Source organism: Parambassis ranga, chromosome 8, assembly GCF_900634625.1.
Source record: "Parambassis ranga chromosome 8, fParRan2.1, whole genome shotgun sequence".
NCBI lineage: Eukaryota > Metazoa > Chordata > Actinopteri > Ambassidae > Parambassis > Parambassis ranga.
Window position 1 is genome coordinate 4096035 of NC_041029.1, and position 19370 is coordinate 4115404.

General features: G+C 39.4%; 1 protein-coding gene and 1 pseudogene across 1 annotated transcript; both read right to left on the reverse strand.

Moving 5' to 3' along the window:
• Nucleotides 1-2011, reverse strand: part of LOC114439913 (deleted in malignant brain tumors 1 protein-like) — a 3125-nt pseudogene extending 1114 nt beyond the window's left edge.
• A 2373-nt stretch (nt 2012-4384) lies between these two features.
• LOC114439915 (deleted in malignant brain tumors 1 protein-like) lies at nt 4385-19112 on the reverse strand. Its single transcript, XM_028412113.1, has 11 exons — nt 19070-19112; nt 18888-18923; nt 15364-15684; nt 14906-14923; nt 13828-14139; nt 12291-12611; nt 10938-11258; nt 9881-10192; nt 8552-8863; nt 7201-7512; nt 4385-4566 (listed from the first exon to the last, which is right to left on the reverse strand). Exons 1-11 carry the CDS (start codon nt 19110-19112, stop codon nt 4385-4387), a joined length of 2490 nt encoding a protein of 829 aa, XP_028267914.1.
• Nucleotides 19113-19370: the final 258 nt, after the last annotated feature.

The following is a 19370-nucleotide window of genomic DNA, read 5'->3' on the forward strand; positions in this document are numbered from 1 at the left end:
CTTTTGGTTTTCTGTCTAGTCTCAATAACAACACTAAAAAATATTCTCTGTCTTTGCTGTTACTCATAAAAAAAATTAAATACTCACATTTAATGGCGACATAAATTGGTGCTGTCTCAGCAGAAGTGAAGTTCCTTGAAGACACTGTGACTTCATACACACAGCTGTAGTTCCCCTGGTGTTCATACTCAGCTACAGGAAAGCTGAAGGAGGCTGAGTTATTGACTGCTGGTTTGGTGTTGATGGTGTTGGAGCCAGAGAAGAAGAGAGAGAAATGGCCACCAGAATATCTGGTGTTGATTGAGCAGGTGAAGACAAAGCTGTAACCTCTGGTGACCTCTGCACCATTAGGAGAAGCCAGGGTGACGCTGGGTTTTGGCAGTCTCACTGGGTATTTAACGGACAAAGAAATATAAGTGTTGTAATTCTCAAACCTACTCAGAAATCAGTTTTATTTTCTTACCTGTAACAACCAGACTGACTGAGTCACTGGGGGAGGAGCTGAACGTCTGACGTGAAAAATTTTTCTTATACTGACACTGGTACAATCCTTCATGTTCAAAGTCCACTTCAGTAATGTTGAAGATACCTGAACTGGATTGTGCCACAAAGGAGTCTTTCTTATTGAGGATGAATGTTCCACCCAAATGTTCAGCTGAAACTAAACAGTTGATACTGACGACCTGACCCCAGGCGACCTCACCGGCAGGACTGATTGAGATGCTGGGCTTTGGGAGACTTGCTGAAAAAGCAGCACAATTATATCACTTAGCTGTGTTGTTATTGAGTTTGCCACTTTAAAGACCTTTAAAAAAACTGCTGTATGTGTATCAGCTCCCAGAGTCACGAGTCAGTATGAGATATTTATGAAATTGTGTCCTTAAAGTTTTTCCTACCTGAACAGACGACACCAGCATCCTCATGGTGTGCACAGTTGTGTTCTCCAAAACCTTTGTGTTGACATGCAGTTAGTGAATTTTCACTTCCTGAACAGTCCACATCATCAAGCAAGATTTGTCCAATTCCTTCACCAAAAGAGGCTGAACCAGGGGCACCGAGTGCTATCCCACAGTCCAGCTGTCTGCAGACCACCTGAGCATCATTCAAGTCCCAGTTATCATCACAGACTGTTCCCCAGTATGTGTTGTGGAAGACCTCAACTCTTCCAGAGCATCGAGTCGACCCAGCTAATCGGATCTGAGACCCTACAATCACTAATCACACATAAACTGTTAGTAAATGGAGCAGATTTCTTCAGTGTGGTTTATTTATTTTGTCATTTTTTCATTACAGAAATAATTTAAAAAGACAAATCTGGCAAACGTTGTAACTAACATGAAATGAAAACCATTATAATGCTCAATTAAAAATGTTTTCCTACCTGAACAGATGACACCAGCATCCTCACTGTGTCCACAGTCATGTTCTCCAAACCCTCTGTGTGACACCCAAGTAAAGAACGTTCATTTCCTGAACAGTCCACATCATCAAGCCAGATTTGTCCGATTCCTTCACCAAAGACAGATGAATCAGGGGCATCTAGTGCTGTCCCACAGCCCAACTGTCTGCAGACCACCTGAGCATCATTCAAGTCCCAGCCATCATCACAGACTGTTCCCCAGGAGCCACTGTGGAAGATTTCAAGTCTTCCAGAGCATCTAGTAGATCTATATCCAGCTAATCTGATGTCACCTTCCAGAGCTAAAAGGTAGACAAACTAGTATTATTATTATTTTATTATTATTATTATTTTGCTTAAAATTAAATTATGCATAAAACATGAAATAAACTGACCTGCAGCAGGGGGCTGTGAGGCCAAGAAAAAAGAGACTGCAGAAAATGAAAACAAGACATAAAATAAAAAAAAAAGAGTAACAATGTAAAAGATACATAGACTTTCTATTTATAGATGTTGTTTTATATATATAACTAGCAAAGAAAAAAAATACAGAAATATGTCTTACCCAGGGTGAGAAGCTGTAGGGTTATCTCCTTTCTGCCAGCCATGGCTGTCAAATGCTCTAATAAGACACACAACTGAACTAAAAGCTTCAGGTTCAGAAAACGCTTAACACAGCACTCCCTCTTCATGTTTCTGGTAACTGGGAAGTTCTGGGCAGACAGTGAAACCTGTGCTTGCTGCAATTAAAACACAGAATCATGTAGTCGTTTCCTGTCGAAGCCTCTGTTGATGCTACCTGTGTGTTTGTGAAGTTACTGATAATCTCAACTAAATTAAAGCTGTTTTTTGTTACAGATGCATCTTGTGCTGTCACCCAAGATTCATCTGTAACAAAAACAGCCACAGTGTGAGGCTTCAACAGGAAATGACTACCGGTAAATGATTCTGTGTTTTAACTGCAGCAAGCACAGGTTTTATGTCACCAGACATTGTTGTCCATGATATAAACTTCTGACCACAGCTACACATTCATCTTCTTTATCTAGGTATTTAGATATTTATTATATATTTCTATTTAATATTTTTAATTTATCTTTGATTTCAATTTGTAACAAAAAAGAATTTCCCCTCAGGGATACATAAAGTAATTCTGATTCTGATTTACTTTATGACCAAAAACAGGCGGCAGATATTGAAATGTTGAAAATGATTCCCTTAAACATTTTTTTAACAGTTAAACTGTTTGCAAACAAATTGTGAAGTAATATTCATTTTTAAAATTTGCCTCCAGCTTTTTATTTATATGAGCAAGAAGCTCAAAGCTATTTTTCAGAAGACTCCTTGCATCAGCCACTAGAAGGCACCACAAATACAAAAATATTTCTTATGTCAGTGCCGATTTATTTACTATAGATACATTGGCAAAAATTCAAAATCTTAATAATTATGAAATGCAGAAAAACAAACCCTACCTGCTAAATTATTTGACTGAGGATCTTGGACACTTGAGGGTGACTCCAAGTACACATCTCTACATCTATCTATACATCTATTAAAATTCTTATATATGAAAAGCGTTTAGGTTAAGCCCAAAAACAGACAGCAAATTGGGTATATGTATAGTACATACATCAAATATGTGGCTTAACCCTCCTTTAAACATCCACTGCAGAGATATGTGTGGTCTGAGGAGACTGTGATGTTCTTCAAAGTAACACATAAAACACACATTTGGACTATATATATATAATATATTGTTTGCACTGATTTTATTTTCTTGGGGTGTTTTTTAAAAAACTACTGCCACCAAATTGTTTTTAAATGTGGGTAAGAAATATTGTTACATTTCAGTAACTGTAACACTGCTATGCCCCCTCAAACACAACAATATCCAGGTTATACTAAACCTTCTGAATATCCTCCGACGTGACTGACTACTGCCCTCTTGAGGCCAAGTAAGAAATGAAAGCTCACAAAACCAAGTTACTGTCTTACTTTTGTACAATTTCTAAATCACACACAAAATTAAAATGATTTCACCCACTACTGACACACGGAGAACACATGGAAACAAATATATCTACATTTGGTACATGGCAAAAACAGAAAAGAAGACATGGGGCATGCACACCAATCTTGTGCAATGTAAACGGATAACATAGATCTATAGCATGAGGCTTATCCTGTTCTCCATATCCCCCTGCTCACTGTGTTCGTAGAGGAGCAGAAGATTTTGCTGTAAACGCAATAACAAGTTCAGTAGTTTGTTGTTGTCAGAGTGAGCGTATACAGGTTAAGGAGAGAGGTGGCACTTTGGCATCATCGTTTCAGAAAAGTTCTGTATTGGGCATAACCATGGAAACATGGAAACGGCATGTTGACATCTATCCACTCTGGGACCCAGTTTCAAATGTTAATCTGGCTCCCAAAAGGCCGGATGAAACGTGCAGATGAAACGCCCATACGATGAAAACCTTAGCAGATACACCTGCGCTGGTCTCCGTGTGGACAGGAAGTTACCCCTTGTGTTTTTGATGAAGACTGTCACAATGGAGTTGACCTTCAGGTCTGTTAGACATTTGTCCTATAAGACACTTGCATGACACTTTTTGTCATGATTCTTATGACCCCCTTGACCTTTGACCTTAGAAAGCTTCACTTCAAGTGAACATTTGTACCAAACTTGGAAGTAATTTCACTGAGATGGTCTTAACATTCTACAGGAACTAAAAATATGTACAAAAAGTCACCAAAGTGAAACAGATCCATAGACACTGGTTATCAGATCAGATCTGCTTTAATGTGACACCAATCCATTTTTTTTTTCAAGGAGAAACAGTAATTATAAACTGGTGCCAAATTGTGCCAATGACTAGAATCCAAAATGAAGGATAGGACATGTCCTCATGCTGTCCATATATGTCCACATCTTGTTTGTCTAAATAAGTTTACATTTTCATAGTCATTTTAATCATCATTCCTCTACTGTGTTATTTCTTGATTTGTTGTCAAGTTCTTAAAATCATAATCACCGGCACCTTCCTCTTCCTCATCTACTCCACCTGTTTTCTCTTTGAGGTCATTCATGTCCACACAATCAACATTCACACAGTCCTCGTCATCGTCCTCATTGTCTTCATAAGGGTTTGTGACTCTGAAGGCCACTGAAACACAACAGAATAAAATTTAAAGAACACTTGTTTTAAAATTGCAAATTAAATGCTCTGATGTGTACAGACTTTGAGCTAGGACTCTGGCTACAGTCTCCGTGGCTCGCATTCTTCTCTTCCAGTTCAACAACAAGACAAGCAGGAACAGCAACAGGATTCCAGAAATGACTGAAGAGACCAGCGGCAACAGAGACACAGAAAGAGACAACATCTGATCAGTACATACTGCTAGTTTCAAGAACTGTCTCTTTACTAATAGTAATGTTTGCAAGAACATCACTTTCAGCAGAAGATTATGTTTCCACCCAAAAGTTCAGCTGAAACTGAACAGTTGATTCTGATGTACTGACCCCAGGTAATCTTACTGGCAGGACTGATTGAGACGCTGGACAGTGGGCCTATTGTAAAAGCAGCACAACAATACTGGTTAGATGTGTTGTTGATTTGCTGACTTTAATTACTTATCAAAGCCATGTTCACTCATGTTTTGCTTTCACTTGATTTTCAAAACCCTCAAAAAATCATCATTAAACACAGATTTATAAATGTTGTATGTGTATCTTAATGTATATGTAGTTTAAATCGTACATATATCGTGTCTTAATAATGAGGTTTTCTACCTGAACAGATGGCAACAACATCCTGATGGTTTCCACAGTCGTGTTCTCCAAAACGTCTGTGTTGACATGCAGTTAGTGAATTTTCATTTCCTGAGCAGTCCACATCATCAAGCCAGATTATTCCAGTTCCTTCACCAAAATAGGCTGAAGAAGGGGCACTGAGTGCTGTCCCACAGCCCAGCTGTCTGCAGACCACCTGAGCATCATTCAAGTCCCAGCCATCATCACAGACTGTTCCCCAGGAGCCATTGTGGAAGATTTCAAGTCTTCCAGAGCAGCGAGTAGATCCAGATCCAGCTAATCTGACAGACTCTACAAAAAAAAAAAAAAAACACAGTGTTGGCAAACAAAAGCAGGTTTCTTAAATTTTGCTCATTTAGTTCATCATTTGGTCACAACAAAAAACTATTTACAAGACAAATTTGGCAAAAGTTGTGACTAGCTAATTACATTAATTACAGCTTCAAAAATTTTGTGGGCTTTACCTATATTTGGCTAACAACTTTTATCATTAGCAGTACATTCATCTTTAAATGTTAATTGTCCTTCTGGAGCTGATGATGATTCTGATTTCCTGTGAACTTTTGGTTGGACTGCACATCCTGGCTGAATTGGTGACTGAATATTATCAGAATGGGGTCTCTTCTTTCAGTTTGACAGACAACATACAAGACAAGCATGCATCCAGAAGTCTCTGAAAGAATACCTGGTCAGGTATTTGCATAAGGCGCCAGTTTTTACAAAGTTAATCAGTATTCCTTTCTTCCTGAAACTTTGTAGCATTGCCACTTCACCAGAAGGTTTTGAGGTTTTGAACCTGCTGGTGAGCTGGAGCCTTTCTGTGTGGAGTTTCTCCCTGTGTCTGTGTGGGTTTTGGCTACTGGCCTCTTCCCTTACCTCTGATGTCCTAACACATCATTTATTGTATATTTTTACTCCAAAATACACAGACCCAGAGACCAAGACTGCCTTGGACCAAACAGCATGGAGTGCAACAGGGAGTGCATGTCAGACAGAAGGAGAGTGTAGAGCCCACAGATGACTGAGGTTGAAGGTGTGGAGCTACTTAATTTGTGGTGTACCCTGGTCACTTCTGGACTTTCATTTGGACTACACAGACTTACTGTTTGGACTGATATAGTCTTGAGTTTCCTACTACTTCTACTACTACTACTACTAAAATGTGTATGTGTACCTTAACATGTGACTTCTCAAAGTTATACATCACTTTTCCATATTTATGATATCGTGTCCTCATAATGAAGTTTTTCATACCTGAACAGATGACACCAGCGTCCTGATGGTGTCCACAGTTGTTTTTTCCAAAACGTCTGTGTTGACATGCAGTTAGTGAATTTTCATTTCCTGAACAGTCCACATCATCAAGCCAGATTATTTCAGTTCCTTGACCAAAAGAGGCTGAATGAGGGGCACCGAGTGCTGTCCCACAGCCCAACTGTCTGCAGACCACCTGAGCATCATTCAAGTCCCAGCCATCATCACAGACTGTTCCCCAGGAGCCACTGTGGAAGATTTCAAGTCTTCCAGAGCACCGAGTAGATCCAGATCCAGCTAATCTGATAGACTCTACAAGAAAAAAAACACACACAAAGTGTTGGCAAACAAAGCAGGTTTCTTCAATTTTGCGCATTTGTTTCATTGTTTGGTCACAACAAAAAACTAATTCACAAGAGAGTTATGGCAAGAGTTGCGACTACGATGTTAAGACGCACCTAAGTTACATGAATTACAGCGTCAAAAACTGTGGGTTTTATCTATATTTGGCCAATAGCTTTTATCATTGCCAGTACATTTATTTTGACTTTTTTTCCTCACCAGAAGGTACAAATTGCTACAGCATGAAGAGGCTCAATTCATCTTTACATGTTAATTGTCCTGGTGCTGACGATGATACTGATTTCCTGTGAACCTTTGGTTGGATTGAACATCCTTGCTGAATTGGTGATTGTGAATATTATCTTGTAATCACTTAGAAATGTTTTCTTACCTGAACAGCTGACACCAGCATCTTTACTGTGTCCACAGTTGTGTTCTCCAAATGTTTTGTGTTGACATGCAGTTAGTAAATTTTCATTTCCTGAACAGTCCACATCATCAAGCCAGATTATTTCAGTTTCTTGACCAAACACGGCTGAATGAGGGGCACCGAGGGCTGTCCCACAGCCCAACTGTCTGCAGACCACCTGAGCATCATTCAAGTCCCAGCCATCATCACAGACTGTTCCCCAGGAGCCATTGTGGAAGATTTCAAGTCTTCCAGAGCAGCGAGTAGATCCAGATCCAGCTAATCTGATGTCACCTTCCAAAGCTACAAGACAATCAAACTATATTTTAATATTTTGCTTAAAACAAAAAAAAAAACTTGTGTTTAACAGATGAGAACACTCAAAAAGGGTACATTTGATTTTAAAAGTAAAAATATATTTGTATAAAATAAATAAATTGTGTTTATTATATGACTGATTTGTGTTTCTTGGACATGAATCAAAGTAAATCCAGGTTAATTAATGATGATTATTTTGTTTTTTTTTTCTTTTCTTTTCCCTTCACCAGAAGGTGAAAATTGCTACAGTATGAAGAGGCTTAATTAATCTTTACATTTTAATTGTCCTTCTGGTGCTGATGATGATTTTGGTTTCGTGTTAACTTTTGGTTGGACTGCACATCCTGGCTGAATTTGACTGTGAATATTATCAGAATGGGGTCTCTTTTTCAGTTCGACAGACAACATACAAGACAAGCATGCATCCTGAAGTCTCTGAACGAATACCTGGTCAGGTATTTGCATAATTCAGCAGTTTTTACAAAGTTAATCAGTATTCCTTTCTTCCTGAAACTTTGTAGCATTGCCACTTCACCAGAATGTTTTGAGGTTTTGAACCTGCTGGTGAGCTGGAGCCTTGCTGTGTGGAGTTTCTCCCTGTGCCTGTGTGGGCTATGGCTGCTGGCCTCTTCCCTTACCTCTAATGTCCTAACACATCATTTATTGTATATTTTTACTCCTAAATACACAGACCCAGAGACCAAGACTGCCTTGGACCAAACAGCATGGAGTGCAACAGGAGTGCATGTCAGACAGAAGGAGAGTGTAGAGCCCACAGATGACTGAGGTTGAAGGTGTGGAGCTACTTAATTTGTGGTGTACCCTGGTCACTTCTGGACTTTTATTTGGACTACACAGACTTACTGTTTGGACTGATATAGTCTTGAGTTTCCTACTACTACTACTACTTCTACCACTAAAATGTGTATGTGTACCTTAACATGTGACTTCTCAAAGTTATACGTCACTTTGCCATATTTATGATATCGTGTCCTCATAATGAAGTTTTTCATACCTGAACAGATGACACCAGCATCCTCATAGTGTCCACAGTTGTGTTCTCCAAAACCTTTGTGTTGACATGCAGTTAGTGAATTTTCATTTCCTGAACAGTCCACATCATCAAGCCAGATTATTTCAGTTCCTTGACCAAACATGTCTGAAGAAGGGGTACGGAGTGCTGTCCCACAGCCCAACTGTCTGCAGACCACCTGGGCATCATTCAAGTCCCAGCCATCATCACAGACTGTTCCCCAGGAGCCACTGTGGAAGATTTCAAGTCTTCCAGAGCAGCGAGTAGATCCAGATCCAGCTAATCTGATGTCACCTTCCAGACCTACAAGACAATCAAACTACATTTTAATATTTTGCCTAAAACAAAAAACCCCTCATGTTTAACAGATGAGAACACTCAAATAGGACATGTTTGATTTAAAACGTAGAAATATATTTGTATAACATAAAGTGTGTTTATTATATGACAGATTTGTGTTCCTTAGAAGTAAATTCAGGTTAATTAATGATGCTTATGTCCGTCTAATGAGAAGGAGATTCATAATTCAATGACTTTTCCACTGTTTGTAACTGCGCCCACAGGATGTAGATAAGGTTTAGATGAACAATTATTTAATATTTAACATGAATTACAGCATCAAGGATTTTGTGGTTTTTAGCTATATTTGGCCAATGGATTTTATCATTGGTAGAACATTTATTTTGTCTTCATTTTGTTTTCCTCACCAGAAGGTACCAATTGCTACAGTATGAAGAGACTTAATTCATATTTATATGGTAATTGTTCTTCTGGTGCTGATGATAGTACTGACTTCCTGTGAACTTTTGGTTGGACTGCACATCCTGGCTGAATTGGTGACTGTGAATATTATCAGAATGGGGTCTCTTCTTTCAGTTTGACAGACAACATACAAGACAAGCATGCATCCTGAAGTCTCTGAAAGAATACCTGGTCAGGTATTTGCATAAGGCGCCAGTTTTTACAAAGTTAATCAGTATTCCTTTCTTCCTGAAACTTTTAGCATTGCCACTTCACCAGAAGGTTTTGAGGTTTTGAACCTGCTGGTGAGCTGGAGCCTTTCTGTGTGGAGTTTCTCCCTGTGCCTGTGTGGGTTTTGGCTACTGGCCTCTTCCCTTACCTCTAATCTCCTAACATATCTTTTATTGAATATTTTTACTCCTAAATACACAGACCTTGAGACCAAGACTGCCTTGGACCAAACAGCATGGAGTGCAACAGGGAGTGCATGTCAGATGCTGTCAGTTCTCAAAGTCATAAGTCACTTTGACATGTTTATGATATTGTGTCCTCATAATGATGATTTTCTACCTGAACAGACAACACCAGCGTCCTGATGGTGTCCACAATCGTGTTCTCCAAGTATATTGTGTCGACAACCGAGTAAAGAACTCTCACTTCCTGAACAGGCCACATTACCAAGCCGGAATTGTCCAAATCCTTCACCAAAATAGGCTGAATGAGGGACATCTAGTGCTGTCCCACAGCCCAGCTGTCTGCACACCACCTGAGCATCATTCAAGGCCCAGCCATCATCACAGACTGTTCCCCAGGAGCCACTGTGGAAGATTTCAAGTCTTCCAGAGCACCGAGTAGATCCAGATCCAGCTAATCTGATAGACTCTACAAGAAAAAAAACACACACAAAGTGTTGGCAAACAGAGCAGGTTTCTTCAATTTTGCGCATTTGTTTCATTGCTTGGTCACAACAAAAAACAAATTCACAAGAGCGTTATGGCAAGAGTTGCGACTACGATGTTAAGACGTACCTAAGTTACATGAATTACAGCGTCAAAAAACTGTGGGTTTTATCTCTTATATTTGGCCAATAGCTTTTATCATTGCCAGTACATTTATTTTGACTTTTTTTCCTCACCAGAAGGTACAAATTGCTACAGTATGAAGAGGCTCAATTCATCTTTATATGTTAATTGTCCTTCTGGTGCTGATGATGATATGGATTTCATGTGAATTTTTGGTTGGATGGAACATCCTGGCTCAATTGGTGACTGAATATTTTTTACAAAGTTAATCAGTATTCCTTTCTTCCTGAAACTTTGTAGCATTGCCACTTCACCAGAAGGTTTTGAGGTTTTGAACCTGCTGGTGAGCTGGAGCCTTTCTGTGTGGAGTTTCTCCCTGTGCCTGCGTGGGTTTCGGGTACTGGCCTCTTCCCTTACCTCTGATGTCCTAACACATCATTTATTGTATATTTTTACTCCTAAATACACAGACCCTGAGACCAAGACTGCCTTGGACCAAACAGCATGGAGTGCAACAGGGAGTGCATGTCAGATGCTGTCAGTTCCCAAAGTCATAAGTCACTTTGACATGTTTATATTGTGTCCTCACAATGAGGTTTTTGTACCTGAACAGATGACACCAGCGTCTTTACTGTGTCCACAGTTGTGTTTTCCAGGTCTTTTGTGTCGACAGACGAGTAAAGATCTTTCACTTCCTGAACAGTCCACATCATCAAGCCAGATTTGTGCAGTTCCTTGACCAAAAGAGGCTGAATGAGGGGCACTGAGTGCTGTCCCGCAGTCCAACTGTCTGCAGACCGCCTGAGCATCATTCAAGTCCCAGCCATCATCACAGACTGTTCCCCAGGAGCCATTGTGGAAGATTTCAACTCTTCCAGAGCACCGAGTAGATCCAGATCCAGCTAATCTGATGTCACCTTCCACAGCTACAAGGCATTCAAACTATATTTTAATATTTTGCTTAAAACAAAAAAACTCATGTTTAACAGATGAGAACACTCAAAAAGGGTACATTTGATTTTAAAAGTAAAAATATATTTGTATAAAATAAATAAATTGTGTTTATTATATGACTGATTTGTGTTTCTTGGACATGAATCAAAGTAAATCCAGGTTAATTAATGATGCTTATTTTGTTTTTTTTTCTTTTCTTTTCCCCTCACCAGAAGGTGAAAATTGCTACAGTATGAAGAGGCTTAATTAATCTTTACATTTTAATTGTCCTTCTGGTGCTGATGATGATTTTGGTTTCGTGTTAACTTTTGGTTGGACTGCACATCCTGGCTGAATTTGACTGTGAATATTATCAGAATGGGGTCTCTTTTTCAGTTCGACAGACAACATACAAGACAAGCATGCATCCTGAAGTCTCTGAACGAATACCTGGTCAGGTATTTGCATAAGGCGCCAGTTTTTACAAAGTTAATCAGTATTCCTTTCTTCCTGAAACTTTGTAGCATTGCCACTTCACCAGAAGGTTTTGAGGTTTTGAACCTGCTGGTGAGCTGGAGCCTTTCTGTGTGGAGTTTCTCCCTGTGTCTGTGTGGGTTTTGGCTACTGGCCTCTTCCCTTACCTCTGATGTCCTAACGCATCATTTATTGTATATTTTTACTCCTAAATACACAGACCCAGAGACCAAGACTGCCTTGGACCAAACAGCATGGAGTGCAACAGGGAGTGCATGTCAGACAGAAGGAGAGTGTAAAGCCCACAGATGACTGAGGTTGAAGGTGTGGAGCTACTTAATTTGTGGTGTACCCTGGTCACTTCAGGACTTTTATTTGGACTACACAGACTTACTGTTTGGACTGATATAGTCTTGAGATTCCTACTACTACTACTACTACTACTTCTACTACTAAAATGTGTATGTGTACCTTAACATGTGACTTCTCAAAGTTATACGTCACTTTGCCATATTTATGATATCGTTTCCTCATAATGAAGTTTTTCATACCTGAACAGATGACACCAGCATCCTCATTGTGTCCACAGTCGTGTTCTCCAAAACCTTTGTGTTGACATGCAGTTAGTGAATTTTCATTTCCTGAACAGTCCACATCATCAAGCCAGATTATTTCAGTTCCTTGACCAAACATGTGTGAAGAAGGGGTACGGAGTGCTGTCCCACAGTCCAACTGTCTGCAGACCACCTGGGCATCATTCAAGTCCCAGCCATCATCACAGACTGTTCCCCAGGAGCCACTGTGGAAGATTTCAACTCTTCCAGAGCACCGAGTAGATCCAGATCCAGCTAATCTGATGTCACCTTCCAGAACTACAAGGCATTCAAACTATATTTTAATATTTTGCTTAAAACAAAAAAACTCATGTTTAACAGATGAGAACACTCAAAAATGAGATGTTTGAATTAAAAAGTAGAAATATATTTGTATAAAATAAATGAATTGTGTTTACTATATGACTGATTTGTGTTCCTTGGACATGAATCAAAGTAAATTTAGGTTAATTAATGATGCTTATGTCCGTACATTGAGAAGGAGGTTTATTGATTCAATGACTTTTCCACTGTTTGTAACTGCGCCCACAGGATGCAGATAAGGTTTAGATGAACAATTATTTAATATTTAACATGAATTACAGCATCAAGATTTGTGGGTTTTACTTATATTTTGCCCAAGAGCTTCCATGGCAGTATATTTATTTTGTGTTTATTTTCGGGTTTTTTTTCCCCTCACCAGAAGGTACAAATTGCTACAGTATGAAAAGGCTTAATTCATCTTTACATGTTAATTGTCCTTCTGGTGCTGATGATGGTACTGATTTCCTGTGAACTTTTGGTTGGATGGAACATCTTCGCTAAATTGGTGACTGTGAATATTATCAGAATGGGGTCTCTTTTTTCAGTTTGACAGACAACATACAAGACAAGTATGCATCCTGAAGTCTCTGAACGAATACCTGGTCAGGTGTTTGCATAAGGCGCCAGTTTTTACAAAGTTAATCAGTATTCCTTTCTTCCTGAAACTTTGTAGCATTGCCACTTCACCAGAATGTTTTGAGGTTTTAAACCTTCTGGTGAGCTGGAGCCTTGCTGTGTGGAGTTTCTCCCTGTGCCTGTGTGGGCTTTGGCTGCTGGCCTCTTCCCTTACCTCTGATGTCCTAACACATCATTTATTGTATATTTTTACTCCTAAATACACAGACCCAGAGACCAAGACTGCCTTGGACCAAACAGCATGGAGTGCAACAGGGAGTGCATGTCAGACAGAAGGAGAGTGTAGAGCCCACAGATGACTGAGGTTGAAGGTGTGGTGGTACTTAATTTGTGGTGTACCCTGGTCACTTCAGGACTTTTATTTGGACTACACAGACTTACTGTTTGGACTGATATAGTCTTGAGTTTCCTACTACTTCTACTACTACTACTACTACTAAAATGTGTATGTGTACCTTAACATGTGACTTCTCAAAGTTATACGTCACTTTGCCATATTTATGATATCATGTCCTCATAATGAAGTTTTTCATACCTGAACAGATGACACCAGCGTCCTCATTGTGTCCACAGTCGTGTTCTCCAAAACTTCTGTGTTGACATGCAGTTAGTGAATTTTCATTTCCTGAACAGTCCACATCATCAAGCCAGATTATTTCAGTTCCTTGACCAAACATGTCTGAAGAAGGGGTACGGAGTGCTGTCCCACAGCCCAACTGTCTGCAGACCACCTGGGCATCATTCAAGTCCCAGCCATCATCACAGACTGTTCCCCAGGAGCCACTGTGGAAGATTTCAACTCTTCCAGAGCACCGAGTAGATCCAGATCCAGCTAATCTGATGTCACCTTCCAGAACTACAAGGCATTCAAACTATATTTTGATATTTTGCTTAAAACAAAAAAAACTCATGTTTAACACATGAGAACACTCAAAACTGACATGTTTGAATTAAAAAGTAGAAATATATTTGTATAAAATAAATGAATTGTGTTTACTATATGACTGATTAGTGTTCCTTGGACATGAATCAAAGTAAATTTAGGTTAATTAATGATGCTTATGTCCGTACATTGAGAAGGAGATTTATTGATTCAATGACTTTTCCACTGTTTGTAACTGCGCCCACAGGATGCAGATAAGGTTTAGATGAACAATTATTTAATATTTAACATGAATTACAGCATCAAGATTTGTGGGTTTTACTTATATTTAGGCCAAGAGCTTCCATGGCAGTATATTTATTTTGTGTTTATTTTCGGGGTTTTTTTTCCCCTCACCAGAAGGTACAAATTGCTACAGTATGAAAAGGCTTAATTCATCTTTACATGTTAATTGTCCTTCTGGTGCTGATGATGGTACTGATTTCCTGTGAACTTTTGGTTGGATGGAACATCTTCGCTAAATTGGTGACTGTGAATATTATCAGAATGGGGTCTCTTTTTTCAGTTTGACAGACAACATACAAGACAAGTATGCATCCTGAAGTCTCTGAACGAATACCTGGTCAGGTATTTGCATAAGGCGCCAGTTTTTACAAAGTTAATCAGTATTCCTTTCTTCCTGAAACTTTGTAGCATTGCCACTTCACCAGAAGGTTTTGAGGTTTTAAACCTTCTGGTGAGCTGGAGCCTTGCTGTGTGGAGTTTCTCCCTGTGCCTGTGTGGGTTTTGGCTACTGGCCTCTTCCCTTACCTCTGATGTCCTAACACATCATTTATTGTATATTTTTACTCCTAAATACACAGACCCAGAGACCAAGACTGCCTTGGACCAAACAGCATGGAGTGCAACAGGGAGTGCATGTCAGACAGAAGGAGAGTGTAGAGCCCACAGATGACTGAGGTTGAAGGTGTGGTGGTACTTAATTTGTGGTGTACTCTGGTCACTTCAGGACTTTCATTTGGACTAAACAGACTTACTGTTTGGACTGATATAGTCTTGAGTTTCCTACTACTTCTACTACTACTACTACTAAAATGTGTATGTGTACCTTAACATGTGACTTCTCAAAGTTATACGTCACTTTGCCATATTTATGATATCGTGTCCTCATAATGAAGTTTTTCATACCTGAACAGATGACACCAGCGTCCTCATTGTGTCCACAGTCGTGTTCTCCAAAACCTTTGTGTTGACATGCAGTTAGTGAATTTTCATTTCCTGAACAGTCCACATCATCAAGCCAGATTATTTCAGTTCCTTGGCCAAAATAGGCTGAATCAGGGGCATCTAGGGCTGTCCCACAGCCCAACTGTCTGCAGACCGCCTGAGCATCATTCAAGTCCCAGCCATCATCACAGACTGTTCCCCAGGAGCCATTGTGTAAGATTTCAAGTCTTCCAGAGCAGCGAGTAGATCCAGATCCAGCTAATCTGATGTCACCTTCCAGACCTACAAGACATTCAAACTATATTTTAATATTTTGCTTAAACAGATGAGAACACTCAAATAGGACATGTTTGATTTAAAAAGCAGAAATATATTTGTATAAAATAAATGAATTGTGTTTATTATATGACAGATTTGTGTTCCTTGTAGGGATGGGCGATATTACTTAAAATCAATATCACGATTAATTGAAGCTTTTTCCTCGATTAACGGTTAATAAATGATAATTACTTTTTGTTTGGGGGGGTAGTTATTATGCTCAACGTCAGCTTCGCTCATGGCTTCACTTTGAGTGAACGCAAACTTGATAAAAGAGACCCAGTTACGTGACTTAAACTTGTTGTTTCATACGTTTCATAAATAGGGAGAAACGTGTGTGCATTACTCCTCGTTCCCCACTGCAGCGCACAGACACACACAGGTTTTGACGTTACATTGCTGAATGGCAGAAGCAGCAGTTTAGGTGAACATGTTTAGCGAAGGAGCAAGATGTTGCTACTATTTGGTATTTCTCGGTTTTGCTTGTTTTCCAAATATCTCCGCTTCAAACATTCACCTAAACTGCTGCTTCTGCCGACGTTCAGCAGCGGAACGTCTTCAGAACCTGTATGCGTGTGTGTGCGCATGATTTGCGCTGCACGCTGCAGTGGGAGAGCCGTGTGAGGACTACACACGTTTCTCGTGATGTATGATAAGTTTGTTATGGTTCTTGCCACCTCTGGAACACAAACAGATTTCTCTGTTCTCTGGGTATGTAACAAGCTCTACAAAGCACTTTAATTTTATTTTCACAGCAAGGGAACAGCACAGAAACGTAATAACCGAATTAATCGTCACAAGTAAAATTACGTGGGTTAGCGGGTCTAAATGTCGGTTTTGATATATTTCTGGTTAATTGCCCAGCCCTAGTTCATTGGACATGAATCAAAGTAAATTCAGGTTAATTAATGATGCTTATGTCCGTCCAATGAGAAGGAGATTTATTGATTCAATGACTTTTCCACCGTTTCTAATGGCACCCACGGAATGCGGACAAGGTTTAGACTGACAATTATTTATATTTAACATGAATTACAGCACCAATAATTTTGTGGGTTTTACCTATATTTGGCCAATACCTTTTATCATTACCAGTACATTTATTTTGTCTTTATTTCCGTTTTTTTTCTCACCAGAAGGTACAAATGTGGATGTGTACCTTAACATGTGACTTCCCAACGTTATGTCACTTTGATATGTTTATGATATCATGTCCTCATAATGAAGTTTTTCATACCTAAACAGATGACACCAGCGTCCTCATTGTGTCCACAGTTGTGTTCTCCAAAACCTTTGTGTTGACATGTAGTTAGTGAATTTTCATTTCCTGAACAGTCCACATCATCAAGCCAGATTGTTTCAGTTCCTTGACCAAAATGGGCTGAATGAGGGGCACTGAGTGCTGTCCCACAGCCCAACTGTCTGCAGACCACCTGAGCATCATTCAAGTCCCAGCCATCATCACAGACTGTTCCCCAGGAGCCACTGTGGGAGATTTCAACTCTTCCAGAGCACAGAGTAGATCCAGATCCAGCTAATCTGATGTCACCTTCCAGACCTACAAGACATTCAAACTGTATTTTAATATTTTGCTTAAAACAAAATACATTAATGATGCTTATGTCTGTCCAATAAGATTGAGATTCATTGACTATTTGCAGCTGCACCCACTGGATGCGGACAAGGTTTAGACCTTGACAATTATTTAATAATTATTAACCTGACCTTACAGGAGTAATAAAGGAATCTGTGGAACATGAGATGGTATATTGTCATGAATGGAAATCATTTTTCAGATGACACGGTTCTTCTTTTTTGTTCAATGGCAGGAAATAGGAGTCAGGAACTCCACATATCTTGCAAAGATCATTTTGACACCTGCGGGGACTATAAATGGATCTACTCTCACTTCCCATTATTCCAGTCCAAAACATCACTCCACCACTTCTTGATGACGTTTCACTCTTCTTAGATCAATGTGGCCATTTACCAGCCATCCAGACCTTGATCCATCTGGACCACCCAGTGTAGCATGGCATTCATCAGTAAACAGAACTCTTTGAAAATCAGTGTTCATGTATTTCTGAACACACTCCAGACATTTCTTTGTGAGATTCGGTTAGGTGTGAAATACAGCTTTGTGCACAACAGGAAGCTTTTGTAGGATCTTGCTCTGAGAGGTTCTTGGGACTCCAGAAACACCTACGGCTTCAAATGTCCGTTTAGTTCTGCTTAGTGGCTTATTAATATTTGCTCATTTAATGCTACTAATTTGACAGACATTGCTCAATACACCTTTATAAGATTGAATTCCCCGCTCTGAATGACACACCAATTCTTTCACAGTATGATGATCTCTTCAGTTTCATATTAAATGGTTTTACACCTGGTTCAAAGACATTTCACTATTTCACGTTATTTAGCCTCTAGAAGGTCTTCCTTTCTCACACTTTGGCATGAGAAGTGTGACTTGCATAATAATGTGGATCCACCTCCTTAACTAGAGTTTAGTTTAATTAAGATCACCCCGCTCTGATCAACAAACATAGCTGAGATTGATCCCAGTTATTTAAAATGTCAGTGGTAAAATTCATTTTACCACTGACAGTTTTGACTATTTTGCAAAGATGTCATCATGAAAGAGTGTGGTTGTGTTGGTACTTAGTTGCATTCTCTGTTTGTATCAGTTATCAGTTAGTCAGTTATTGATTTGCACCGTCAGTGAGAGGGTTTTTTTGGGTGTGTATATATGTGTATGTGTTGACACCAAGACAATCAATAAATGGTCTGGGTGGTTGTGTTAATCCCTGTTAAATCGACAGTAGGGCTGCAACGATTAGTCAAGTACTTGAGTAATATTCAAGGGCAAAATGCATATAATTTAGACAGTATTGTGAACCCTTCAAACTTCTGCGTCGCTCCACTGCAGCGGTTCTCTTGCCACAGTGCTTCATTGCTAATAGGGGTGAGTTTCTTTTAATTTCCGTATTGTCCATAATCACAGTCAACAAAGACCTTTAAAAGTTGCATCTTGTCTGAAATAGCGGAAATAAGCTTAACAATCACAGCAAAATCACAACAAAATTTGTATTTTTCAAATAGAATATATAGGTGGCATCATGAAATCAATGTTCATCCAAAGAATTATTTTTAATAAATAAACTGACCTGCAGCAGGTGGAGATGAGGTCAAGAGAAGGCAGACTGCAGGAGATCAAAACAGCGTTATTTAATAAGATTTTAAAAACGTTTTCAAAAAAATAATCTAATAATAGTTCAAAGGCTTTTTATTCATGGATGCTGACCTATTAACAACAGAGTAAAAGAAAAACAGTGAAAATATCTCTCACCCAGAGTGAAAAACTGCAGGTTTCTCTCTTTTCTGCCAGCCATCACTGTCAGACTGCTTTCATGAGAACAGACAGAAAAATGAACTAAAATCTTGAGGTTCAGAATCTTGCCCTCCTGAAACACTTCCTCTTTATGTGTCTGGTGGGTTTCACATGAACCAGCTCCTTAAACTGGGCAGGTCTGAGTGCAGATGCATCATGGGAGACAGACATCAGAAGAGACATTTGGTTTATGATAAGTATGTATAAACTTCCGACCACAACTGCACATGCATTTTTTTTACCGTGAGACTTAAGCACC